The 25,570-nt window shown below is 49.2% G+C and overlaps 3 protein-coding genes, 1 long non-coding RNA gene and 1 pseudogene across 7 annotated transcripts in view; 1 reads left to right on the top strand and 4 right to left on the bottom strand.

Moving 5' to 3' along the window:
* PRMT5 (protein arginine methyltransferase 5) overlaps positions 1-25,570 on the bottom strand; it is a 108,876-nt gene that overhangs the window by 53,207 nt on the left and 30,099 nt on the right. The window lies entirely within an intron of this gene.
* AJUBA (ajuba LIM protein) lies at positions 1,151-12,302 on the bottom strand. Its single transcript, XM_050796523.1, has 8 exons — positions 10,920-12,302; positions 8,002-8,103; positions 6,305-6,372; positions 6,116-6,178; positions 4,917-5,047; positions 4,782-4,833; positions 4,017-4,085; positions 1,151-3,542 (listed from the first exon to the last, which is right to left on the bottom strand). The coding sequence occupies exons 1-8, from the start codon at positions 11,923-11,925 to the stop codon at positions 3,417-3,419; spliced, it is 1,617 nt and encodes a 538-aa protein (XP_050652480.1). The 5' UTR covers positions 11,926-12,302; the 3' UTR covers positions 1,151-3,416.
* LOC126958377 (uncharacterized) lies at positions 7,644-25,309 on the top strand. Its single transcript, XR_007727171.1, has 3 exons — positions 7,644-7,763; positions 19,098-19,305; positions 24,403-25,309. It is a non-coding gene; the product is annotated as an uncharacterized LOC126958377 (long non-coding RNA).
* The window catches only part of C7H14orf93 (chromosome 7 C14orf93 homolog), a 24,978-nt gene continuing 15,637 nt past the window's right edge, over positions 16,230-25,570 (bottom strand). For all 3 annotated transcript variants that reach the window (XM_050796525.1, XM_050796524.1, XM_050796526.1), the window contains 4 exons: positions 19,415-19,476; positions 19,091-19,194; positions 17,253-17,365; positions 16,230-16,984 (listed from right to left, as the gene is read on the bottom strand). In XM_050796525.1, coding sequence (XP_050652482.1) covers positions 16,565-16,984; positions 17,253-17,365; positions 19,091-19,194; positions 19,415-19,476 — 699 coding nt within the window. In that variant the 3' untranslated portion in view covers positions 16,230-16,564. The remainder of the gene's footprint in view (positions 16,985-17,252; positions 17,366-19,090; positions 19,195-19,414; positions 19,477-25,570) is intronic.
* Positions 20,177-21,370, bottom strand: LOC126958369 (40S ribosomal protein S3a-like; annotated as a pseudogene). The gene is made up of 2 exons (XR_007727162.1): positions 21,085-21,370; positions 20,177-20,512 (listed from the first exon to the last, which is right to left on the bottom strand). The product of XR_007727162.1 is annotated as a 40S ribosomal protein S3a-like (transcript).

Genomic DNA, 25,570 nt, shown 5'->3' with positions numbered 1-25,570 from the left:
GCTGTCACTAAAAAAATTTTTTTAAACTTAGCCAGGCATGGTGGTGCATACCTGTAGTCCCAGCTACTTGGGAGGCTGAGGCAGGGGAATTGCTTGAACCCGGGAGGCACAGATTGCAGTGAGCCATAATTGTGCCACTTTACTCCAGCCTGGGTGACAGAGTGAGACTCCCAGCTCTTTTTTCTTTTTCCTTTGAGACGGAGCCTTGCTTTGTCACCCAGGCTGGAGAGCAGTGGCACAATCTCGGCTCACTGCAACCTCCGCATCCCGGGTTCACGCCATTCTCCTGCCTCGGCCTCCTGCGTAGCTGGGACTACAGGCGCCCGCCACCACGCCCAGCTAATTTTTTGTATTTTTAGTAGAGACGGGGTTTCACCGTGTTTGCCAGGATAGTCTTGATCTCCTGACCTCGTGATCTACCCGCCTCGCCTCCCAAAGTGCTGGGATTACAGGCATGAGCCACCATGCCCAGTTTTTTTTGAGATGTAACCTTGCTCTGTTGCCTAGGCTGGAGTGCAGTGGCACAATGGCTCACTGCAATCTCCACCTCCCAGGTTTAAGTGATTCTCCTGCCTCAGCCTCCCGAGTAGCTGGGACTACAGGCATACGCCACCATGCCTGGCTAACTTTATTTTTGGTAGAGACGGGGTTTTACTATGTTGGCCAGGATGGTCCTGATCTCCTGACCTCGTGATCCTCCCACCTCAGCCTCCCAAAGTGCTGGGATTATAGGGGTGAGCCACTGCGCCTGGCCAAGACTCCCAACTTAAAAAAAAAAAAAGAGGTGGGGCTCAGTGGCTCACGACTGTAATCCCAGCACTTTGGGAGGCTGAGGCAGGCGGATCATCTGAGCTCAGGAGTTTGAGATCACCCTGGCCAACATGGCAAAACCCTGTCTCTACTAAAAATACAAAAATTAGCCGGGTGTGGTGGCGCCTGCCTATAATCCCATCTACTCAGGAGGCTGAGGCAGGAGAATCACTTGAACCCAGGAGGCAGAGGTTGCAGTGAGCTGAGATCGCACCACTGCACTATTGCACTTCAGCCTGGGCGACAAAACGAGATTCTGTAAAAAAGAAAACAAACAAAAAACAAAAAACCTGAGGGGATGGATGTAAAGTTACACAAGCTTGTCTGGATTTCCCATCACAGAGCCTTTGTATTCACTTATTTAACAATAGTACAGAAGAAGCGATCTCAGCTGTACAAGAAGTAATTCAGTTTCAGAACATTTCTCACTTCAACAAGGTGCATTTTCCCCTCTGGCACTCAGTTGTATAAATCTGAACTCTTTCCCTCTCACTCAGAGATCTCCTCTATGTATTTCCCAGGTTGGCTGGCATAGTCATCTTAGAATAGCCCCCAAATGTGGAATTTCTGTTGTCAGGAGTCATCATTTCCAGTATGAAACTCACTGAGTGATAGAAAATGAGGACTAAAGATCAAAGATTACTAGATTAATTTGCCTAAAACCAATTCCCCTAAAACCAATTAGTCTAAAATAAATATTTATCAAATCTGCAGCATTTCAAAAGGGTTTAGCAGATTCACCCTCTTAGTTATTACTGTTGTCTGTATAACTTTTCATTGTAAGTCAACTGAATATGCCTCATGCCTATTCATTTGTTTAAGATATACTGGCCTTTTAACAGTAGGAATGTAGAAGTTAGACCAAAGCATCAAAATCACATTGAACTCCATTACATTTTTCAAGGCATTTAATTTGTAAAGGAATATTGGATTAAGAAACAAAAAAAATGATACACAAAATGCCTGTACCAATTGTATTTATTGCTAGAAACTTTAAACTTTTTAAAAAAGTTTTTGAAAGGTAGATAACATAGAAAAAGACATCCATAAAGGTAGGAAGCAATCTCATCATTTACAAAGTGCTGCAAATTTGATAAATTTATGTTGCTGATAATAAGTCAGAAGTACTCTTGGATGAATAGATATAAATCCTTGAAATATCCGAAGCAAGACAAAAAAGAATAGGACACCTAAATGGATATAAACACACCAAAATACGAATTAAGCTTTTGGCAAATTAGTCATTAAGTCATTAACTTTAAGCAAACAAGTTTTCAGTAAATTGGTTTTAAGAGATCTAGCTTTAGGTGAACTAGTTTCAGGCAAACTGACTAGTACCAAATCAGTGTTTTGCTCCCTCCAGTTCCCCCCAACTGTAGTTTTGGGATTGTGATGGATGCAATCCAGGACCCCTCTGAGAGGTGGCAAGTGAGATTCTACTAGGAAACCAAGTGTACAAGTGACCTGAGAAGAGAGTAAGACAGAGTGTGTGTGTGTGTGTGTGTGTGTGTGTGTGTGCGCGCGCGCGCGCGCGCGCACATGAACACAACCACACATGCATACGCTGGGCTGTATGGCTCAGTGCACCTAAACTTGGGAGTGTAGCTAAGCTGAAGCTTCCTAGACATCCTCACAACAAGCTCCACACCCACACAGACCTGCTTATTACCTACCATAGCCAAGGAGAAGAGCAACCACGTACAAGCACCTACCTAGCCTCCCCAGACCCACGTGAGTCCCTGAGAAACAGGGAATATAGGCAGCAACCCCACTCAGAGCTGGTCCCCATTCTCAGCAGACAGATGAGGAGCTCTCCTAGTCCTTAGAAGGAGGCCAATAAATAACTCATTAATGAGGTCCAGAGTTTCTACTTCTTCATCCACATATAGGTGGGGGACCCCATATCTGACACCATGTGTCACAAAAAAAGTGAGGAGCTTAAATTTGGTTGCCTAGCAGGAACTCACCACCCTAGACTTGCTGCCTCTCAGGGGGATCCCATCCTGCATCAACCACAACCCCAAAACTCTGGGGTTTGGGGGAGCTGGAGGGAGAATTACACTTTGATTTGGTTCTAGCTAGTTTAGCTGAAACTAGTTGATTTAAAGCTAGGTCCTCTACTCTTGGAATCCGGGACCAGAACATTATGTGACTCATGCACAATCATATACTAGGCCAGACACAGTGGCTTATGCCTGTAATCCCAGCACTTTGGGAGGCCAAGGTGGGAGGATCACTTGAGCCCAGGAGTTCAAGACTAGCCTGGGCAACATGGTGAGATCCCATCTCTAAAACAAACAATATATATATACTGAAGATACAGAATCAGATGTTCAGAAAGTACTGGAACCCTCCTGTGTGTGCCTAAGCTCAGGATGCACACATGGGAAAAGGGCCAGTCACCCCCACCCTGGTAAATATAAGGTTTCTCTTCCACAATCCATTTGGAATGTCATGATCTTTGGGTCTCCAGTCCTTGGGGTCCTCCCCAGAGGACTCTTTTGCCAGGCCTGTAGAGTGCATTATTTGCCTTGGCTGGCCTCAGAGGAGCCCACTGGCCAGAGCAGTTTGTCAGTGGTGGTGACAGCAGCAGCAGTGATTGCAGCTCAGATATAGTTGGCAGGGGCTTGTCGGGCATTGAGCCGCTGCATGTGGCAGCCATGGCAAAGCAAGTGCCCATCCAGAGGGAAACAGCAGCAGCCTTCCTCATCACTCAGCTGCATCCGGCAGTCCTAGGGAAGAAGGCACCTAGTTCACCTCAGCCCAGGCACCTTGGATACTGAGGGCATCTTAGGAGTCTGCCCTGCTCAACACCTGACTCCTAATAACTGGAAGAAAGGGATGGGGTGGGAAGGGCAGGATGGAAGAGCAATCTGAGAAAATATTAATACCTCAGCTGGACACCAGGTGTCGCTGCTGCAGCAGAAATAATGACACAAGTCTGTCTGTATAGCAGTTTGACCAGACTCGCTACTCTTAGAAAGTCCTGACTCTGGGAGAGTCAGATTCAGAAAGGACTAAGCAACTTGGACCAGAAAAAGTGGCTGGAGGGGACAAAAAAAAAAAGGCTGAAGATAGGTCACAGTATCTTTCTGGTTTCCCATGCCCTACACCTCTCCCATAGATGTCTGGTTGTTGCAGGACTTGACTCCTACCCTCTTCCCATTTCCACTTCTTCTCCAGCACCGCTGAACCCCAACACTCACCTCACAGTGGTAGCACTCAAAGTGATAATCTCGGTCCATGGATATCACTCTCACGATGTCCTCACAGCCCTGAAACATGCAGACCCCCATGGAGATGAGAGCAGCATGTTGCTTCACCTCCACCTCCCTCATATATAACCCTTCCCACCCCATGGGAAGATCATACAAATGGCCCCAGAGTCTCTCTGCAATCACCTGTAGTTTTAAGATGCCTCTGCAAATCCTACCAGAACTCTCCTTATCTCCTTCACTGGGCTGCCCCCATGTAGCACACTCCCTCTGTACAAGAGCCCTGGCCTTACCTGCGTCCCCCAGTTGTGGGGGAAGGAAAGGGACAGGAGGCATAAATAAAGTAGGCTAGGCTGGGAACAAGGGAATCCAATAAGATCTGGCTTCTCTCCGTAGGTACATCCTCTACACACAGCTTAAATCATTTCTGACCCATTCCTACCAGTGCTGAGGATTCTTCCCACCTTTTTCCAGCCCCTACATCTGCAATCTGGTGACCTCAACCTCAAAGAAAGTCTCCTCCTCTGGACTGGGATAGAAGAGATAGAGCCTGGGCCCAGTTAGGCTTTCAGACATGTCCAGGCCCGGATGTTAGGGTCAGGGTGGTGACCCCAAGAGGCAGAGTCACACGGGAATCTTCACAGAGTACATTCCTTGGCACTACCGCTTCCGGCAGGAGGCCAGGCAGCATGTCCCTAACCCTACGCCAGAGGCAGTGGCACTGGCTGCCCTGAAGGAGAACCCAGACATACTGACCTCAGAGGGGAGGATGGGTTGGCCACAGGCTGCACACTTAGGAGCATAATTTCTGAAAGACAGAGGGAAGAGATGAGCTGAGGTTGGGGAACCCCTGGACCCAGTTCCACACTGCATCCCAAGGGGTGGACTCACTTGTGATAGTCGGTGACACAGTATACTTGGTTGGAGAAGTCCACTGTGAAGGGGATGCCATCCAGGCACTTGTTGCAAACAATGCATCGGAAACAGCCTGGGTGATAGGACTTCCCCATTGCTTGTAGGATCTGGCTCATGGGGTAGCAAGAGAATCAGTCTCCCTCCAGTCTCAGTTCTCCAGCTGCCCATTATGCTCCCTATTACTCCCATTAACCTCATCCAACCCGCTGCTATACTCCTAGAAACAATGCTATGTAATGTGGGGGAAGAAGTCTTAAAATGGAGGCAGAAACCCTGAAAAATGCCTGAGAGAGCATTCAGGCCAGTAGTGTTTAACTCTGGCTGCATATCAGGATCATCTAGGGAGCTTTTAAAAAACATCAATGCTTTGGCCCTCCTCCAGGCCTATTATCACAATCTCTGGTGATGGGATCCAAACACATTTTTTTTGTTTTTTGGGTTTTTTTTTAGTTCTTCCCAGCTGATCTGCTAGGCTACCATGATTGATAATCACTGATTTAATCCTATCTCTCCTTTTTATAGAAAATAAAACTGAGTCCCAAGTGATTCTAACCAGTAGCAGAAAGGGGATTAAGACTCAGGACCCCAGGCTGGGCACGGTGGCTCATGCGTGTAATCTAGCACTTTGGGAGGCTGAGGCAGGAGGATCACTTGAGGCCAGGAATTCGAGACCAGCCTGGCCAACATGGCAAAACTCGTCTCTACTAAACATACAAAAATCAGCCACGCATGGTGGCGCACGCCTGTAGTCCTAGCTTGGGAGGCTGAGGCACTAGAATCACTTGAACCTGGGAGGCAGAGGTTGCAGTGAGCCAAGATCATGCCACTATGTCAGAGCGAGACTCTGTCTCAAATAAATAAATAAATAAATAAATAAATAAATAAAAAGACTCAGGACCCCACACTCCTAGCTCAGGCTGGAAGGCCTGGCTGTGCCTGCAGAATTAGGAAGGGGCCAGGTTACAGAAGCCTGGGTTGACAGGCTTTTGAGCCCAGACTTGATTCCATAGGCAGAGGGAAGCCACTGTAAACAGCTGCTCTGGGGAGGAATGGGATGAAAGTGATTCATCTGGTGACAGGCTTCTTCCCCCAACCTTCTCTCAGTATCCATTTAGTTCCTGATTCCACTCCTCAGCCTCACAGTGAGAGTTCTCAGCTGAAGGCACTTTACTTACCTTCTCCAAAATCAAGTGACCACAGACACAGCATTTCTCAGCTGCCTCCTGAAACCCTGAAAACTAAAGTAAAAGACAAGACAAAGGGAGGCTGTTATCAAACTGAGAATGATGGGTGGTACTCCAATGGGCCACCAAGAAGGGGGTCAGTATGGAAACCAATTCCAGGTCCAGGTGACCCTTACTCACCAGATAATCTTCCTCACAGTACACAGAGCCGTTGACACTGTAGAAAGCCTTGCAACGCAAAGTTCGCCCTAGAAACAGCAGAAAAGGGGCTGGAACCTATCCCACAGCCCAGGTGCAAGACTTCTGGGGTCACTGCTCCCCAGTGCTGCATAATATATTTAAACCTGGACTTTGTACTTTTCCTCCTAACTGCTGTCTGTCCTTCTTCCCCACACAAAAATTCCATCTGATGCAATTCCAATTTGCTTTGGCTTCATTCCAGCCAACTTCCCCTCTCTTCTGCTTGCTGCTCCTCTAGCTCCTGCCTCCTTAACAGTTTTCTAGGGCCCTCCCCTAAACAAACTGCCTTCCTCTCCAGTGCATAGGAAGCCACCTGGGAGAGTAAAGCCAACTACATGCTGGAATACATGAGCTCTTAATAAGGTACTATATGATTTGCATAGAGAGAATCACATTGTTACAGGCCTTGCCCTCTGGGACCCTTCAACCTAGAAGCCTCTTCACCTGAGCATGTCTATCCTGCTCTCAAAGGCCTATCTGTCTCCTTCCAGGGACAGACTCTATGGAGGTCAGGACTGGAGTTACTGCAGGACAAAGTGCTTTGTTTGGAAGCAAAGCAGGTCCCCTTTCCTGTTTGTTTAAGGCTGCTTCCCTAAGCTTAGAGGGACCCAGAGTCTCTAGGGTAAGAGACAACCCAGGATCTTCTTCTAGCAGACAAGGCAGGACCATTCCCCATGTGACCAACCCCCAGGAACTGCTCCCAGGTGTCTACATTATCAGGGATAGGGGAGGAGTGAGAACAGGTGGAGCATGAGCAATTTTCCCACCTTTGCCTTCTTCCCCTCAAAATCCCCACTTCCAATTCTGTCCAGTGGGTTAGGAAAGCTGACTTAGAAGCTCATGAGACACAGGGGAGGAAAGAGAGGGAAAGAGATATAGCCAGAAGAGGCCCTGTAAACAGAAGGATAGACAGACAGATGAGTCTAAAGAGAACCAGGCAGAAACTGGGGGAGTGAGAAAAGCTGAGTGCTGAAGTCAGACAGGCAGAGATAGGAGATTAAAGGTTTAGCAAAGGAATCAGAATGGGTAAGCAGGGAGGAGGGGGTAATGAGGGAGGGGAGGGGGGCAGTTAAGGCCGCTGGGAGCATCCCCCCTTTCTAAGTGGGCCTCCTGAGCTAACAGTGGCAGGCATTCCTGGAGCGTGATGTCATCAGCTTGGCATGGCCCGGTGGCCTGCACTCTAGTGAGGTGGCTGAACTCTGACCAGCCAAGAGAAAACCCCCCTCTCCGCCCCCAGCAGCTCCCCACTCCCCCAGCCTGCCCCCACCCTCCCCACATTCCAATCTTTCACTGTCGCCCCAGGCAACTTGGCTGCCCAAGACCAAGCCCCACCGAGAAGCTGGAGGGCCAGGCGAGTCCAGGATGGGCAAGCAAGGAGGCATGAGAAGGAGAAACAGAGGTAAGGAAGGAAGGAGGGACTCCAGAAAGGAGACCCACCAGGGGAAGGGAGAGCCAAGTAGAGGGCAGACAAGGAAGCAAGAGAGGCGGAGCAGCTGCGGACCTCCAGACACTTGGTGGGGATCCAACAGCTGCTCTGTGAGCAAATGAAGAGGCAAAAGCTCTCCTCCTGTTCCCTATAGCACTTGTGTGTATGTGGGCAGGGGAGGGGAGTGCTTGAGTGTTGGGGCTACACTCACCACAAGAGCAGCAGACAAAGCACTGGGTGTGGTAGAGGCTGTCCAGGGCCTGGCAAGCATTGCTCTGCCCATAGATGCCTTTGTTGCACTTGATACAGGTGCCTGAGAAGAGAAAAGAGTGTCACACTCTACTCCCCCAGGTCAAAACCAGGGATTCCCAAGCTTTCCTGACTGCCCTTTCCTGATGTGCCAGGGGTCACAGTCTCCCTTTGATGGGCTCCCTTCTGAGAAGAGAAGATAAGAAGTAATGACATGTAGCAAGATCTTGGTTGAGCAGATCCATTCTTGTTTAATTACTCAACAGATATTTTCTGAGCATCTATTTTGTGCTTAACACAGCACCACTACCTGAGGAAACCTGGAGAAGGTCAGAGATATGGTCCCTGGCATTCAGATGCTTAGTTTCTGTTGGGGAGAAAAGATTATACAGGCAAGGTATGATCTCTGTTGCAGTGTGTAGGATGAATGGCCAAAGATGCCGGTCCACAGGTGCTCAGCAGCAGACTTGAAAAAACTTTCTAGAGAAAGCAGGCTAGGCCCAGAAAGCCTCTCTGGGACTTCAGTTTCCCATCAGTCAAACGAGCTGTTCAGTAATAGAATGATTTCTCTCTGCTGCAGACTTCCAAGGATGGAGAAAAGGATCTGGCTCAGCAGAGGGCTCTGTGCAGAGGGGACCATGTGAGCATGACTCCTGTGGGGAGGTGACTGCTGAGAATGTAGGGTGTGTTCCAGGAACCAGGGTTGAACAGGAAAGCAGGGAGAGTAGCAGAGCCCCTGATGCCTCCTAGTCACCTTCTATCTTGGGAAGAACACAGAACTGAACTGCTTGCTATTCTCCAAAGTCCCCCGCTAAGATACATACACCTGGCTCTGGGACTCGCCTTTCCTGGGTGTGTTCTTCCCTCCCTCCACTCCCCAATTCCAGGCCCATGAGTGAGGGCTAGGGCCTGTCTTTGGGGAGCAGATCCCAACGGGCCCGCCCCACCTCTCCCCCTCGGCAGGCTGCCACACTCCCTGCCTGTTGGGGCCCATCCCAGTCTTTGCCCAGGGGCTTGGGAGCCTGTGCAGCAGCTGCAGCAACTGATGGGCCCAGACCTGTCCTGCTCCCACCCTCTGGCAGCTGGGCAAGGCTGAAGCCAAGGAAGAGGGCCCCTACTAGGGGCAGGAGGAGGGTACAGTCAAGCTGGGGCTGGCGGCACAAGGGGTACGTAGGGGTTGTCAAAGGAGGCAATCTCACTCCCAGGGAGACGGGGCCCCCATCTCTGAATTCAAAATGTGGCTTCCTCATGGAAGTGAAGATCTGCCCCAATATTGCCATGCCAGGGGGTCCCGTCAGAGCCGTTCTTTAGGAAACCTTGGACATTATGGGAAGAGCAAATGAAACTGCTCAGGCATGTTGGCCTTACCTCATCTAACCCAGCATATCTACACCTATGTTCTTCCTGCTCTTTTATTGCAGTTTCTCTGAGTTCCTTTCTTCCTTTTGGCTCTGATGGTTCAGCCAAAAAGACTTCTTTACTAGCCACCTCTCCTGGGCCTCAAAACGAAACTGCTAAATGGGCCCTGTCATTCAGTCTTCCTTGATCAAAGCGGTTTGGCATCATCTCCTCTGGGCTTTCCTCTCGGTGGATTTGGAAGTGGGGAAAAGAATGGGGGTGGAGGTTGGGGGTTGAGTTATGCAGCGCCCTTGTAGCCTGCCGCCCTGCTACCTCTGAACCTCCTACCCAACCATCCCTCCCTGGCCGCGTTCCTCTTCCTATTCACTTTTCTAGCCATAGAGTTCTACAGCATGGGGTCCAGGAGTGGGGCACGAGTGGTGAGAAGAGATGCTTGGAAAAGTGAAAGAGGCCCACAGCCCTTAGGGGGTAAGCCTGCCACTTCTTTCCAATCACAATCATATTCGAAGTTTTTTAGGTGTGTAGTAGTGCCTGTGAATTCTGACTAAAAGATCTTTCAAGACCCTAATGTTCCTCATAGCTGAGACATATAATCAATCAATACTTTTTGAACAGAGTAGGGGAGGGAGACAGCGACCAGGTTTCCTTAACAGTGTCAGGAAGTAAGGCGCTACTTCTAGCCTGAATTCTGAGAGGTTATAACCAGAATTCAAGATCAGGTTATTTCTGGCAATAACACAGGGTCGTTATCCATCCAGAGGTAATGGTGTCCCAGCAGTCATCGCTTTTGCCCTGACTTCCGGAGGATGGGGAAAATAGAGGCTGGTACTACTGGGTCTCTGATTAAATGCCCACGCACGCACCTAGCCAACAGGACTGGGGAGGGACAGCAGTTAGGTCCCAGGACGCTCCATCCCGCCTCCCAGGCTCCATTTCCCCGACAGCCGCCACTACTCTTGTGTGTGCTAGGGAGCGCCCCCCCATCCCCGAACCCCACCCCTCCGCCGCGCGGCGGCGGCCGCCCCGCCCGTGGGCACCTGGAGCGCCCGGGCAGGAGTCGGCACGCACGCGGCCAGCCTGCCCAGCCCCCCCACCCGCGCATTCTCCGAATTCCTGCGGGCGGAGCCTGGGCCCGGGTGGGGGCGCGGCGCGCACAAACCTCCAGGGGCACCGCCGTGAAGGGGGGAGCAGGTTGGGGGGGATGCGCCCTCACTGCCCCACTTGGTCCTTTACCTACCAGGCCTCCTGCCGCGAAAAACCGAGGTTCAAATGCTTGAGAAACGGACTCACGCGATACCAGGAGGGTTGAATTTAGCAGAAATAAGGAGCCCTGGTTCATTTGAAAACTAGCAGCAAGGGGACAGTGCTCTGGGGCCGCCCCCATCCATCCCTCTTGTTTCTTTCCTAGTCCCGCGTCTTCACTTCGGACCCCGGGGTGCCGGCACTTTGGGCCGTCGGGGCAGTGGAGAACCGAATGCCGTGACGGGTCCCTTCCCGTCCCTAACCACTTCTCTCACTCACCGAAGTAGTCCTCCCTGGCCTCCGACTCCCGCATCCTGGCCCGGGCGGCCTCCGGAACGAAAGGACCTGGCGGCTCCTCCAGACCCGACGGCTCAATCCCCGAGGGTTCTCCGCGGGCGCCAGCTTCTCGCCCACCGGTGCCCACCGTCAGGCGAAGCAACGCTGTTAGCTCGTCCTGGTACCGGGCGCCCATGGCGCAGTCCCCGTAGCCGGTCACAGAGTGTCGTCCGGGTTGTGCCCCCCGTCTCTCCAAAGGCCCCGCCGCTCCCACTCCGGCCCCGGCTAGAGCTCCAGGGCTGCCCAGGGCCGGGGGATACGAGTGGCGGCTTTCCTGGCAGCCGAACCCCGCGGGCCGCTGAGCGTACAATCGGTCCAGGGCGGCATGGAGCTCCGGATAGGCGGACGGGACCCCTCCGGGAGAATAGCCTGCCGGTGCTGCGGCCAGCGGTGGGCCAAACAGGCACGGCCCCGCTGGCAAGGGGCTCCCGTGGCGCTGGTCGTAGCCCATGCTGATGCCGCTGGTGCGATTGCTGCAAGGCCGGCTACCTCCAGCTCCGCCAGCCCCCGCCCCGTCCAGCAGCAGGCTGCCCCGGGGGCTGGACGGCTTGCTAGCGTCGCTGGCCGAGCTACTGGCGAAGCTGGAGCGGGGGCTGAGGGCCGGGGCCGTGGCCTCCAGCCGAAAATCGGGGGGCAACGACTGAGGTAGAGGCAAGGCCCGGGTGGGCGGCGGCCCCCCGGGAAAAGAGCCTTCGTAGCGCGGTGCCTCAAAGGAGCCGCGCTGATTCCGCTCAGCGTCCAGGGAACCTTGCTCCCGGGCCGGCTCTAACGGCTCATCCCCAGGTCCCCCAGTAGCTCCTCGGGGCCCTGACTTCCTAGGTCCCCCCAACCCACTTAGGCGCCCCTTGCCTGGCCCGGGGGTCCCGTCAGACCCAGACCGGCTAGATTCACCCTTTCTGCGGCCGAACTTCTCCAGCAGGCGACTGGCTTTCTCTCCTAACCGCTCCATGCCCTTGGGTCTGGGGCCTCTCGCCCCCTTCCCGCCTGGCACCCTGTGGCGTCTCGGGCGGCCGGTTCTCTTTCCCTGCAGCCGGACTCTGGTTCCCCAGGGGCACAGGGGAAGCACAGGGGCTTAGCCGGCGGCCTGGATGCCCGGCGCCAGGAATCCCACAGCATCCCCCAGCGGGAGGGGCTGCGTCCCCTCGCGCATCTGGGGCTGAGCGGGGCTAGCAGGGCCTCTGGCCGCGGCTGTCCCGTCCACAGGTCTATCTGTTCACGCGTCTACTCGCCCGACTGCCCCACTCTCCCCGGCCCCCGCCCCCCTCGCTCTCACGCTAGCCACGGACCGAACTTCTCTCCCAAACTTTTGTCTGCTTGGCCGGATCTACTTTCCTAGGAGGGCGGAGCGCGGTGTGTGTGAGAGGGCCGGGGGTGTCCGCGCAGGAATAGCTGGTGTGCGTGCAGAGAGGGCGCTGGCGCTAACTGCCCTGGATGTGGAGGCCCGCGGACTGTACATGAGAGGCGGGCAGGGGCAGTTGGGGCAGCTGCCCCTACATCACTCAAGAATTGAAACAGGAAAGAGTGTGGAGGTAGGGGACGGGGACTCTTTGTCTGCAGTTGGAATGCGCGGAGGGGCATGGTGGAATGTGTCGCGGCTTGGGACCCGACGACAGGAGGCATGTTCTGCGCTAGCACCGTGACTTTGTTCCCAGCGTGGGGACTGTGGGAGAGATGGAGAGAGACTGGTACAGAAATGGTGAGACAAGGAGAGAGCCATAAAGAGGAAGACAGAGAGAAAGAAGACAAATGCATAAAGAGGTTCAGAGACGTGTACGCAAAGACAGTCCTGAAAAGCGACGAAGCCCACAGAGAGAGGTGGAAGACAGGTAGCGAAAGAAAGGGAGAGCTGGGGAGCAAAGAGGAGTGTGGACGATGCAGAGACCGAAGGGTGCGCAAAGGAAAGGACAAGCTTGACCGGATAGAATGAGAGACAAACAGATAAACTGCAATTAAAAGGCACCACCTTCTGGACCCAAAAGTTTTGTGATGGTGGAGAAATTTTGTGTCTGTAAAAGCAGTGAAAAGGAGTGAGGAAAATGGGACTAATCTCTCCCTTGAGAGGGAGGGAAAGAGATCTAGTGTGTGTGTAGAAGCAGTGAAAAAGAGTGAGGAAAAGGTTTGGGACTAATCTCTACCTTAAGGGTAGGACAGTTAGAGGGATAGACAGACACCCCCTGGTGTTGGGAAATGAGATTTTTAGCAAACATTTCAGGTGATTATGGAGATTGAAGGCCTGGTTTTAGGGCCAATGAATACCTTCCCCCGTTGGTTTTGGTCGACAGAAGACTGGTGATACGGAGTAAGTATTAAGAGGAAGAAAAGAAATGCCATGTAGAGGATTTGCAAATGAAAAGGAACAGGATGGAAAAGAGACTGATATTGACTATTTTAGAAGGATCAAGAATAAGGAAAAGAAACCCTGGCTGAAGCGGCGGGGCGCGGTGGCTCACGCCTGTAATCCCACCACTTTGGAAGGCCGAGGCGGGTGGATCATGAGGTCGGGAGTTTGCAAACAGCCTGGCCAGTATGGTGAAAGCCCGTCTCTACTAAGAATACAAAAATTAGCTGGCGTGGTGGCACACACCTGTAGTCCCAGCTACTCGGGAGGCTGAGGCAGAAGAATCGCTTGAACCCGGGAGGCGGAGGTTGCAAAAAGCCGAGATTGCGCCACTGCACTCCAGCCTGGGTGACAGAGGGAGATTCCGTCTCAAAAAATTTTTTAAAAAAACAGCCAATTAATTTTGCCCAGACTAGAACATCAGAGGCAAGGGGCGGAGGAAGTAGAATGGAGAAGGAAAATGACTGCTTTGTATTTAGATAGTAAACGAGTATGAAAATTATATGCAAACAAGTTGTGCATATTATTTTCATCTCAACATTTTGAACACCTTTTATAATCTTAGTGTAGCCTTAGGGAATGTGGAAAGAAAGGAGGTTAATATCTTTTGGGAAATTAATTTGTGCCAAACTATTTGGCTTCTTTGTCCTAGTTGCATTGTCTCCCTGACCTCATCTCCCCTGAGAATCAGCCTCTCTGTTTCCCTGGTCAAGGCCACAGCTTTTCTCTGATCCTGAGGAGAGTTTCCTACCAGACTGGAAGCAGGGAGGACTGAAAGCACTAGGAACAGAGGGGAGCTATCAGATTGCATCTAAAACCTGCTGTGAGCAACATCTTCAGAATTAACCATAATGTGTTCCCTCCTTTCCTGTGTCCAGATGGGGAAGGAGAACCTTGATTCTTCCTTCCAATTGCATCCAAAATATCCACACAACTTCCAAATACTAAGATTTGGAAGCTTTGATCCTTTGGGGTGAGGATGGGAGAGGAAATCTTATGAAATGCTGAGAAGCCATTAAAGGAGGCCCATGCAAGAGGTGGTGGTAACAATGGGCACAATTGGGATGAATAGCCTGTGTTTTCAAGGGATAACTGGAAGCAGAGATGAGTGAAGGGGAAGAAGTAGAAGATGCATATGCTAATAGGGCATGCTCCAATAGTGCTCATGACCTCAGGTGGCCTCTCCAGAGTCTGAACTGGAGCTGGGATCTCCAAAGGCCCTCTTCATCCCCAATACTTTAATTATAATCTGTATACACAGGTGACTCCCTAATCCATATTTCCAGCCCAGTCTTTCTTGGACTTAAAAACTCAACTAACTACTAGCATCTCCACATGGCTGTCTCAGAAGCACCCAATATCCTAAACTGATATCTTCTCTGCCTCATGAAACTGGCTCCTCTAGCATTCTCTGAGTAAATGGCACAATCCTGTTAGCTGCTTAAACTAGAAATCTGAGCATCAACCCTATGTCCTCCTTCTCCCTGAACCTCAAATCCAACCAAGTCCTATCAATCACCAAGTTCTATTAATTCTGCTTCCTAACCATCTTCCAAATCTGTCCTCCCCTCATCACCACTATATATGTCAAGTCACCATCTTTCCTCTCCTAAACCAATGCAAAAGTCTCCTGGTCAAGGCTTGCTCCCTGCAATCCATCTTATACCCTGAGGTCAAGTGATTTTTCAGTACAGAAGCTTTTCAACTTACAATGGAGTTATGTCTGGATAAACCCATCCATTATAAATTGAAAATATCATAAGGCAGAAGTGCTTCTTCAACTTATGATATTTTCAGCTTAAAATGGGTTTATCTGATGTAACTGCATCATAAGGTGAGGAGCATACCGAATCATTTTGCACCATTGTAAAGTTGAAAAATCCTAAGTCAAACCATCCTAAGTCAAACCAGTGAGTTGGGGACTTCCTGTAGGCAAAACCTGTCATTTTATTTCCCTGCTAAAAAAAACTTTCAACGATTTCTCACTGCCCTTGGGCTGAAGTCTGTACTCTGTATTATGAGGTCTCACTCTCCAGCCTCTCCTCTAGCATTATCCCTTCCCCAAACCAGTCTACAGTAGAACTGGACCTTGTCTGTACTCTCTCTTGCCCCTGGACTTTTGTACCTGCTGTTCCCTGTTTGGAACACTCTCTTAGCCTCCCCTTTCCTTCTCCTGATTAACTCTTCCCAGTTTAGACATTACACCCTCTCAGAAGCCGCCTTTCCACACTGCAAGAGTCGGTTAGCTACCCCTGCTGTATATTGCTATAGTGCACTCCACTCCACCATGGTCACCCTTATCACAGTTCATTTCATTGCCTACTCCACTGCCTGGCTTCCTGACTAGACTAAAAAAAATCTCTGTACAGCGTCCAACCTTATCAACAATATATCCATAGCACAGTACCTGACACCTAGTAAAACAATCAATATTCGTTGTAAGAATGAATAAATATAAAGGCATTTTTGCTTTTCAATCCATCCAAAATGCACACCCCTTCTTCAAAATACAGCTTGGCTAACAGGACCAAGAAATAGCTGCAAAGCTGTGTATTTTGCTTGGTCACATAGTGGGAGAGAGGCTGCCAGTGAGACATGGGAACTCTTTAAGCCTAATTTCCTCATCTGCAAGATAGGAATAGTAAAATTTTTCTCATGTAATTCAATAAGCAATAGCTATTATATCAGGATCCCAGTTCCCCAATAGTGAGAACTTGTGTTCCTCTGGTCAGAAGACTCAAGCTCATGACTGAAACTGCCCACCAGGTGGCGGTATTAACCTGGACTGGTCCTGTTCAGTTTCCACTGCAGAGCAAGACCAGTAGTCATGGGGAAGCAAAAGGTGCAACCTGGGCTGCTTCCTCAGAGCTTTGGGTGGAACTGGGCAGGGGCAGAAACAACTCAGAGACGGGGCATATGTCAAGAAGGCCTCATGTTTCTTGGACCCATCCTCCTTTTCTCATACCAGGCTTCTCTGAGACACTGTTTATGCTGAGGAATAAACATTTTCTGGTTTACTGTTCACACAGGAGGGAGTTTCTCCCCTTCTAGATAAGTTTTTATCCCACCAGAGTGTTCTGCTTCCACTTCCAGTAGAGACTGTGTTTAAAAAAAAAAAAAAAAAAAAAAAAGAGGCAAATGTGCTTTCTCAGACTGCACAGAGCATCTCATTATTTTGTGAAGCCCCATGGCCACCTATTTCTGAGACATGGGGCATGGCGGAAGCCAGAGTTATTCTTGGCTGTAGATTTTATTCATCCTTTTCCACCTTGATTTCAATGAATGAGTTCAAGTCAGGACAGCAGGTTTTGTGGGGTTGGTCAAAAGATGGGGAGACAGGTGCATTCTCATCCCCTCCCTCATCTTCCTCTTCTTGGAAATTAGGATTGTAAAGTTCTGGTGGAAGGAGCTGGGCTTCAGCAGAAGGCAGTCTGTCTGAGGGAGGCCCATACACACGGTTGGCTTTGGTGCCATGCTTAGAGTTAGCATCCAGGTGGTAGCAGAGCTCTGTGAGGCGCTGGGCCCGGAAACGGGGAGGGCGGGCCACCCACACACCTGGCTCATTAAGACTGTCCTCTTCATCTGACATCAGCTCCTCTGTCACATCCTTCCACAGACGTTGGTCCTCAGGTCCAAAATGCCTCATGATACTGGATCGGTTGGCAAAAAGCTAAGGCAGGAACCCAGGAGATAGATTAGGAAGGTAAACATTCTATGGATTAGATTTGGGGAAGAGGTTTGGTGGGGAAGGCTGTGTAAAATCTGTGCCTAAGTGAACCCAGTTCCCAAGTCAGATCTTAGCACTGGCTCACTGTTATTCTCTATCTTCCTACATTCCTGGCTCTCAACCCTATTCTCAGATGCCATGTCCTCTGGCCCTTCCCACTCAGGGAAGGGTTTAGAGTTTAGTTTCTTGAAAGAAAGGCCTAGAAACCTACCCGATATCGGCGACTTCGAAGTTTCTTCTCCTCTTTTTCCTTCAGGCCTTTAAAGGGATTCAGGGAGTTGCGATACTCACGCCTCTTAGTAAGGAAGTAGGCCACACAGGCTCCTGAGGGGGAGGGAAGGAAGGGAGCAAGAAGGAGGGTCCTCTAGAGTAGTGGTCCTCAGCCCGTTTTTCTGCCCTAACACTAATGAATGGGAGGTTGGGGATCACTACTTAGATGATGGGCTTTTTTTTTTTTTTTTTTTTGAGACACAGTTTTGCTCTTGTTGCCCAGGCTAGAGTGCAGTGGCACAATCTCGGCTCACCACAACCTCTGTCTCCTGGGTTCAAGCGATTCTCCTGCCTCAGTCTCCCGAGTGGCTGGGATTACAGGCATGTGCCACCACACCCGGCTCTTTTTAGTAGAGACGGGGTTTCTCCAAGTTGGTCAGGGTGGTCTCGAACTCCTGACCTCAGGTGATCTACCTGCCTCGGCCTCCCAAAGTGCTGGGATTACAGGTGTGAGCAACCGCACTTGGCCTAGATGCTGGGCTTTCTTGGCATAGACATTAGCATCTATTCACTCCTCTTTGGTTTAGGTTTCTTTTTATTTATTAATGATTTTGTTACGAGACAGGGTCTCGCTTTGTCACCCAGGCTTGGGGGCAGTGGCATGGTCATAGCTCACTGCAGCCTCAAACTTCTGGGCTTAAGTGATCCTCCAGCCTCAGCCTCCTGAGCAGCTGGGACTACAGGTGCACACACCGTGGCCGGCTAATTGGTTTAGCTTTCTTTGCCCACCTCCATCTCCAACACTAACTCCTCCCAAATATCTCCCACTGGAAAAAGACAACTCCACTTGCTCCTGTGTCTCCCAGCTCCCTCCACCAAATAAAACCTACCTCTTCTTGGGTGTGGTGGCTCACACCTGTAATCCCAACATTTTGGGAGGCCTCCTGCTGAGGCAGGAGGATTGCTTGAGCCCAGGAGTTTGAGACCAGCCTGGGCAACATAGTAAGACTCAGTCTCTATTTTTTAAAAAAATTAAAAAACAACAACAATCTACCCCTATTGCCACTCTTGATATAAGATTACAAGTATTTTTTCTTTTTTTTGAAACAAGGTTTGCCCACACTGGAGTTCAGTGGTACAATCTTGGCTCACTGCAACCTCCACCTCACAGGCTCAAGCAATCCTCCTGCCTCAGCCTCCCAAGTAGCTGGAACTATGTCATGCATGCCACCCCGCCCAGTTGATTTTTATTTTTGTTTGTTTGTTTTTGGTAAAGATGGGGTTTCACCATGTTGCCCATGCTAGTCTCGAACTCCTGGGCTGAAGCAATCCTCCTGCCTTGGTCCCCCAAAGTGCTAGGATTACAGGGATGAGCCACGGTACCTGGCCCTACCAGTACTTTTTCAGCAGAAGCTTTCGTAATACTTCAGTGTTAGCTACAAATAACAAAAGAGAGCAAGGAAAGAGAAAGCCTGGGAAATAATATTTAGGGACCAAGGGGCAGGCCTGGCTTCTGAACATAACACCTTCTCATAACACCTTAGATTCCTCCTTCTTATAATATCTTAGATTCAAGACCTGCATAAACAGAATACATGATGGTGTTCTAGACCTTTCCTTCTCTCATTTTCGTTTCAGACTGAGAGGGAAATAAACAGGCAATTTGAGATAATTCTATGAATATATTTTAGGTGAGAATAGCCAAAAAAAGTTTCAAATCCACTATTTTCAAAACCACCTAAATCATCTCTATTATTCCTCTTCTCCTCTGACCAAGAAAGAGGAGTGGGAGGAGAGGGGGAGAAAGGATGGCATAGGAGTTAAACCAGTTTTTCTCACCTTTTAGCTCCTTATCAGTGTAATTGTGGGGACTGGTCACCAGCTCTTGCTTGAGCTTTTCCAGAAGAAACTTCACTACTGAAATATTCCAAGAGGACTTGATGCTGCCACAAAGAGAAGAGAATGAATAAGGTTGTCCGCTTTGTAAGAGCCAGACAAACAGAGGTACCCGGCACTAATCAACTTTGTGGCAAATCCCTCCATGGCCTAAGAAGGTATGGTGAGATCAAAGCCTGAGTCTCATTGCTGTATTGGAGCATCCCCCTCTACTTCCCTGTCCTCAGCAAAGTACCTTCTCATTCTTTTTCCTCAAGGGGACCATACCTTTCAGACCCATTGAATCTCTTGTCATTGGTGATGTGGTTATGCACATTGTGGACCAGTTTCTAGGGGAAAAAAAGAAAACATAGTCAAGCCAAGAGTGGATATTATGAAAACTCTCCTCTGGTCCCTACTGTAAAAAGGCATTGTCCCTAAGGGGCTCTCTGCCTGAATCCTTCCCATAGCCTAGGTACCATTTCAGTAGATGCCCTTTCTAAGCCAAGAGCCTATCCAAGTTACTATTTCAAGTGGGGTCTTCCCTGACTTTTCATTTCATGTGTGTCAGGATTCCAGGATCATCCCTGGCCTTACTTCTGCTCCTGAGTAGTGTGATCACTAGGGCAGAGGGTCTCAAACATTTCCATGAACATACCCCTGATACCCGAGAAAGCAAGTATATACTAGGAGTACTGCGAGTGAACATTTCTTTTTTACTTTTCTTTGTTTTTTTGAGACACAGTCTTGCTCTGTCACCCAGGCTAGAGTGCAGTGGCGCGATCTCGGCTCACTACAACCTCCGCCTCCCAGGTTCAAGCAATTCTCCCGCCTCAACCTCTCGAGTAGCTAGGATTATGGTCACCTGCCATCATGCCTGGCTAATTATTGTATTTTTGCAGAGATAGGGTTTCAACATGTTGGCCAGGCTGGTCTTAAACTCCTGCTCTCAGGTGATCTGCCTACCTTGACCTTCCAAAGTGGTGGGATTACAGGCATGAGCCACCACGCCCAGCCAAGTGAACATTTCTTTTTTTTTTTTTTCTTTCCCACAAATAGCACTTTTTATTTGACACTAACTGAAGTCTGAACTTTAAACAGATTCTTGGACTGGTGGTTCATATCCATCAGCTCGTTCAACTTTAGCACCTGTCTCGTCCCCAGTGGCTTTTCCAGAACTCCTGCCTTCACCATGAAGCTCCATGAGCTTTCCCAATTCAAACTTGGGCTTCTTCAGCACTTTTACTTTCCTAACGAAGACATCATGGAGAGGATAAATAGATTGGCAAGCCTTTTCTATGTCTTTTCCAATGCTGTCTGGAATCAATTTATTGACCACTTCTTTCAAGTCATTTGCACCTCTCGGGTCATGATTTCCATCATCTTCTTCTGGATTTGGCGGACCTGTTGGTGCTAAGCATAAGAGGTCTTCCGTATCTGATTGTTGCGTTTTTTATAAAACCAACACAGAACAGACGAAGCAAGCAACCATTGGTAGTCTTGACGTCAACATGAGCTTCAATCATTGTCTGCCACTTTTTGACCATGGAATACATTTTGTCACGGGTAAGATCCATGCCATGGAAGTTAGTCAGGCAGTTTTTGCCCTGAACATCTTCAGTAATCAGCTTGAATTTTCTGTTTTTTTTTTTTTTTTTTTTTTGAGACGGAGTCTTGCTCTGTCGCCCAGGCTGGAGTGCAGTGGCGCGATCTCGGCTCACTGCAAGCTCCGCCTCCCGGGTTTATGCCATTCTCCTGCCTCAGCCTCCGGAGTAGCTGGGACTACAGGCGCCCGCTACCTCGCCCGGCTAGTTTTTTTTTTTTTTTTTTTTGTATTTTTTAGTAGAGACGGGGTTTCACCATGTTAGCCAGGATGGTCTTGATCTCCTGACCTCGTGATCCACCCGTCTCGGCCTCCCAAAGTGCTGGGATTACAGGCTTGAGCCACCGCGCCCGGCCATCAGCTTGAATTTTCTAAATGCAACTTCATCATTCTGCAAATCAGCAAGACTCACTTCAAACACACGACCCTTGAGACCATCAGATGCAATTTTGGTTCCTTGGGTCCTGGTGACGAGCGTCTTTCCAGTATTTCTTATATTGAACATAGCAGGTGCTTTCACATCATACCAATCTTTCTTAGAAAATGGATCAACCACTTTCTTCTTGGCTCCCGTTTTGCCGCCTTTCGTAAGGCGCTTGTTCTTGCCAACCGCCATGGTCAGAGAGCCGAAAGGCGTGAACATTTCTTTAAGTCCTCTACTCTTGCACTTTTTTTTTCTTTTTTTTTTTTTTTTTTTTTTTTTTTTTTTTTTTGAGACAGAGTCTTGCTCTGTCACCCAGGCTGGAGTGCAGTGGCGCGATCTCAGCTCACTGCAACCTCCACCTCTCGGGTTCACGCCATTCTCCTCCCTCAGCCTCCCAACGAGTAGCTGGGACTATAGGCGCTCGCCACCACACCCAGCTAATTTTTTGTATTTTTAATAGAGATGGAGTTTCACCGTGTTAGCCAGGATGGTCATGATCTCCTGACCTCGTGATCCACCCGCCTTGGCCTCCCAAAGTGCTGGGATTACAGGTGGGAGCCACTGTGCCTGGCCCCTACTCTTGCACATTTAAATTTTTTCTTCAAAATGTATTTGTATTTCTTTTTTATTTCTTTTCTTTTTTTTTTTTTTGTGAGACAGAGTTTTGCTCTGTCACCCAGGCTGGAGTGCACTCGTTAAAAAGTTTTGCCCACCAGGTGTGGTAGCACATGCCTCTAATCCCAGCACTTTAGGAGGCCAAGGTGGGTGGCACAATCTCAGCTCACTGCAACCTCCGCCTCCCAGGTTCAAGTGATTATCCTGCTTCAGCCTCCTGAGTACCTGGGATTATAGGTGCCTGGCACCACGCCCAGCTAATTTTTGTATTTTTAGTAGAGACAGGGTTTCACCATGTTGGTCAGGCTGGTCTCAAACTCCTAACCTTGTGATCCACCCACCTCAGCCTCACAAAGTGTGCTGGGATTACAGGCGTGAGCCACCGCACCCGGTCTGTGTTTCTTTTAATATAAAAATGTCTTCTTAGCCGGGCATGATGGCTCACGCCTGTAATCCCAGCACTTTGGGAGGCCGAGACGGGCAGATCACGAGGTCAGGAGATGGAGACCATCTTGGCTAACATGGTGAAACCCCTTCTCTACCAAAAATACAAAAAATTAGCCAGGCGTAGTGGCGGGCACCTGTAGTCCCAGCTACTCGGGAGGCTGAGGCAGGAGAATGGCGTGAACCCGGGAGGTAGAGCTTGCAGTGAGCCGAGATCGTGCCACTGCACTCCAGCCTGGGTGACAAAGCGAGACTCCGTCTCAAAAAAAAAAAAAAAAAAGTCTTCTTGAAATTTTTTTTTTCTTTTTGAGACAGACTCTCACTCTTTTGCCAGGCTGGAGTGCAATGGCGCGATCTCGGCTCACTACAACCTCCACCTCCCAGGTTCAAGCAATTCTCCTGCCTCAGCCTCCCGAGTAGCTGGGACTGCAGGTACACCACCACCACATCCAGCTAATTTTTGTACTTTTAGTAGAGATGGGGTTTCACCATGTTGGCCAGGATGGTCGCAATCTCTTGACCTCGTGAACCACCTGCCTCAGCCTCTCAAAGTGCTGGGATTAGGGGCATGAGCCACCCAGCCTGGCAGTCTTCTGGAATCTGCTAGTAAAACTGATGACCCAGGAAAAAGCCCTGGGTTTGTCTGTGGCTTTATATATCCCCTCGTGTGTTACCACAAATCTCAGGAGTATATACACAATGGTCTGAAAAACAGAAATCTAAAATAACAGAAATGTGAATCTGAAAGAACCGTGGAAGCTATATTACCCAATCTCCCTTTCACATCATTAAACAGGCTGTCTTTCCACTTTGTTTATACCCATCTAATGATGAGCTCTCCATTTTGAGTCAGCTTATTCTATTGTCGAACATTTTCACTCATTAAAAAGTTTTGCCAGCTGGGCGTGGTGGCTCATGCCTGTAATCCCAGTACTTTGGGAGGCCAAGGCAGGTGGATCACCTGAGGTCAGGAGTTTGAGACCAGCCTGACCAACATGGTGAAACCCCATCTCTACTAAAAATACAAAAATTAGCCAGGCGTAGTGGCGTGCAACTGTCGTCCCAGCTACTCGGGAGGCAGAGACAGGTGAATTGCTTGAACCCAAGAGATGGAGGTTGTAGTGAGCTGAGATCGTGCCACTGCACTCCAGCCTGGGCAATAGAGTGAGACTCCGTTTCAAAAAAAAAAAAGAAAAAGTTTTGCCTTAGATGCTTCAAAATCTGTTCCTAGTTTTGCCCATAATAGCACCTACAATATTTATTTATTTATTTAGAAATGGAGTCTTGCTCTGTCGCCCAGGATAGAGTGTAGTGGCATGATCTCAGCTCACTGCAACCTCTGCCTCCCAGGTTCAAGTGATTCTCCTACCTCAGCCTCTCAAGTGGCTGGGATTACAGGCACACACCACCACACCCAGCTAATTTTTGTATTTTTAGTAGAGATTTGGTTTCTCCATGTTGGCCAGGCTAGTCTCAAACTCCTGACCTCAGGTGATCTACCCGCCTTGGCCTCCCAGAGTGCTGGGATTACAGGCCTGAGCCACCACACCCAGCCCTAATGCAGGGTTTTACATTTCCTTCAATTAGGTTTAGTTGTGTTGTTTCTGATTATATTTTCATCCCAAGCTCCCTTAGTCAGTGGAAATTACCCAGTTCCAAACTGACAGATTCATATCCCGATCCAAGGACTTTGCAGCTCCATATTCAGAAATCCCCAATTTATCCTTCTACCTCTATGGCTGATTCACCATACCAACTTAGGAAAGTATTGTCAACTCTTTATGGCTAGGGTCTCCACTCTGTAAAAAAGACCATTATTATACTAGCTGCATATTCAACACCGTCATTTTACCTCTTAGTAGTCCACACTTAAGGAATCACAAAGGAATGGGTGAATGTTTCAGAAAGTATTTGGGAGAGTTTCAAAAAAAAAAACCAAAAAAAAAGGAGAAAGAAAAAAGGGAGTTACATAGCTTCCAACTCAAGTGGCTTTGAAGAGATCAGCTGATAAAAATCAAAACAGGCTTGACATGGAAAGGGAAAATACTCTAGACAGTAAGTGTGAGGAGTGTAAAGGCTGTTGGCTCACCTACCTCCTGAATAAGCTAAAAATATTTCCCCAAGGAGTGGCTGGGATCTGCAGCATTCCAAGGAATTAAAGAATTCTGGTTTGATCTTTTTGGTTTATAGGATCCCTAGCAGCAATCCTCAAGAGCCCCAGCCGATTAGAGAGATGCCTCTTTGATTCCGTCCCAGAGCTAAAGATTGGAACAACTGTCCCTCCCGCTCTAAACCCACAGTCTGCCACAAGAACATTTTAAACCTTCCTCCATGATGAGCAGCAAAACTCCCTGACTGGTCCTCCAGATCCTTCTCAAGCACAGAATAGAGAGAGCATGATGGTGAGTGAGCATACTGTCCTTCCTGCACGTCTTCAGTTCCACCACACTCTCCTAAGGGAAGGAAGAAGCCAGGCCTCAACGCTGTACCTCTCTCTGGAGGCAGCAGGCACAAGTGGAATGGAAATGATGGAAAATCCTGCTTTTATGCAAATTGTAACTATAAACTCATTATAGTCAATATGAACATTGTATGGCTAAAGAATATCTCCAGCCGAGCGCGGTGGCTCACGCCTGTAATCCCAACACTTTGGGAGGCCAAGGTGGGTGAATTGCCTGAGCTCAGGAGTTCAAGACCAGCCTGGCCAACATGGTGAAACCCCATCTGTACTAAAATACAAAAATTAGCCAGGCGTGGTGGTGCACGCCTGCAATCCCAAATACTCGGGAGGCTGAGGCAGGAGAATCGCTTGAACCTGGGAGGCTTGCAGTGAGCCGAAATCACGCCACTGCACTCCAGCCTGGATGACAGAGTGAGACTAAAAACAATATCCCCATGATTGTCAGAAAGAAACTTTTGTGAGACCAGCCTGGGCAACTAAAATACAAAAATACAAAAAATAAGCCAGGTGTGGTGGTGCATGCCTGTAATCCCAGCTACTCTGGAGGCTGAGGTGGGAGATCACTTGAGCCTGGGAAGTCGAACCTGCAATGAGCCATGATCACACCACTGCACTCCAGCCTGGGCAATGGGAGTGAGACCCTGTATCAAGAAAGCAAAAAAAAAAAAAAAAAAAAAAAAAAAAAAAAAAAGAAGTTTTTGCATATAGAGTTTATCCCAAAGACTGTGGTCACTTTAAAGAAGATTTCTCAACCTCTTCACTATTGGCATTTTGAGCTGGATAATTCTTTGTTATGGGGGCTGTCGTGTGCACTGTAGGATGTTTAGCAGAACACCCACTAGATGTCAGTAGCATTCTCCTTCCCCTGCCCCCAGCCACCCACCAGTTGTAATAATC

The sequence above is a fragment of the Macaca thibetana genome, chromosome 7 (assembly GCF_024542745.1).
Source record: "Macaca thibetana thibetana isolate TM-01 chromosome 7, ASM2454274v1, whole genome shotgun sequence".
Taxonomy (NCBI): domain Eukaryota; kingdom Metazoa; phylum Chordata; class Mammalia; order Primates; family Cercopithecidae; genus Macaca; species Macaca thibetana.
The sequence above is the reverse complement of the archived record's forward strand: the minus strand, read 5'-3'. Positions and strand labels throughout refer to the sequence as shown.

Coding starts and splice junctions, on each gene's coding strand:
- AJUBA (XM_050796523.1), bottom strand. CDS start 11,925: ATGGAGCGGTTAGGAGAGAAAGCCAGTCGCCTGCTGGAGAAGTTCGGC. Junction 8,104..10,919: donor GGCCAGGGAGGACTACTTCG/GTGAGTGAGAGA, acceptor TTCTCTTCTCAG/GCACCTGTATCAAGTGCAAC. Junction 4,086..4,781: donor AACCCATCCTCCCCTCTGAG/GTCAGTATGTCT, acceptor TGCATGTTTCAG/GGCTGTGAGGACATCGTGAG.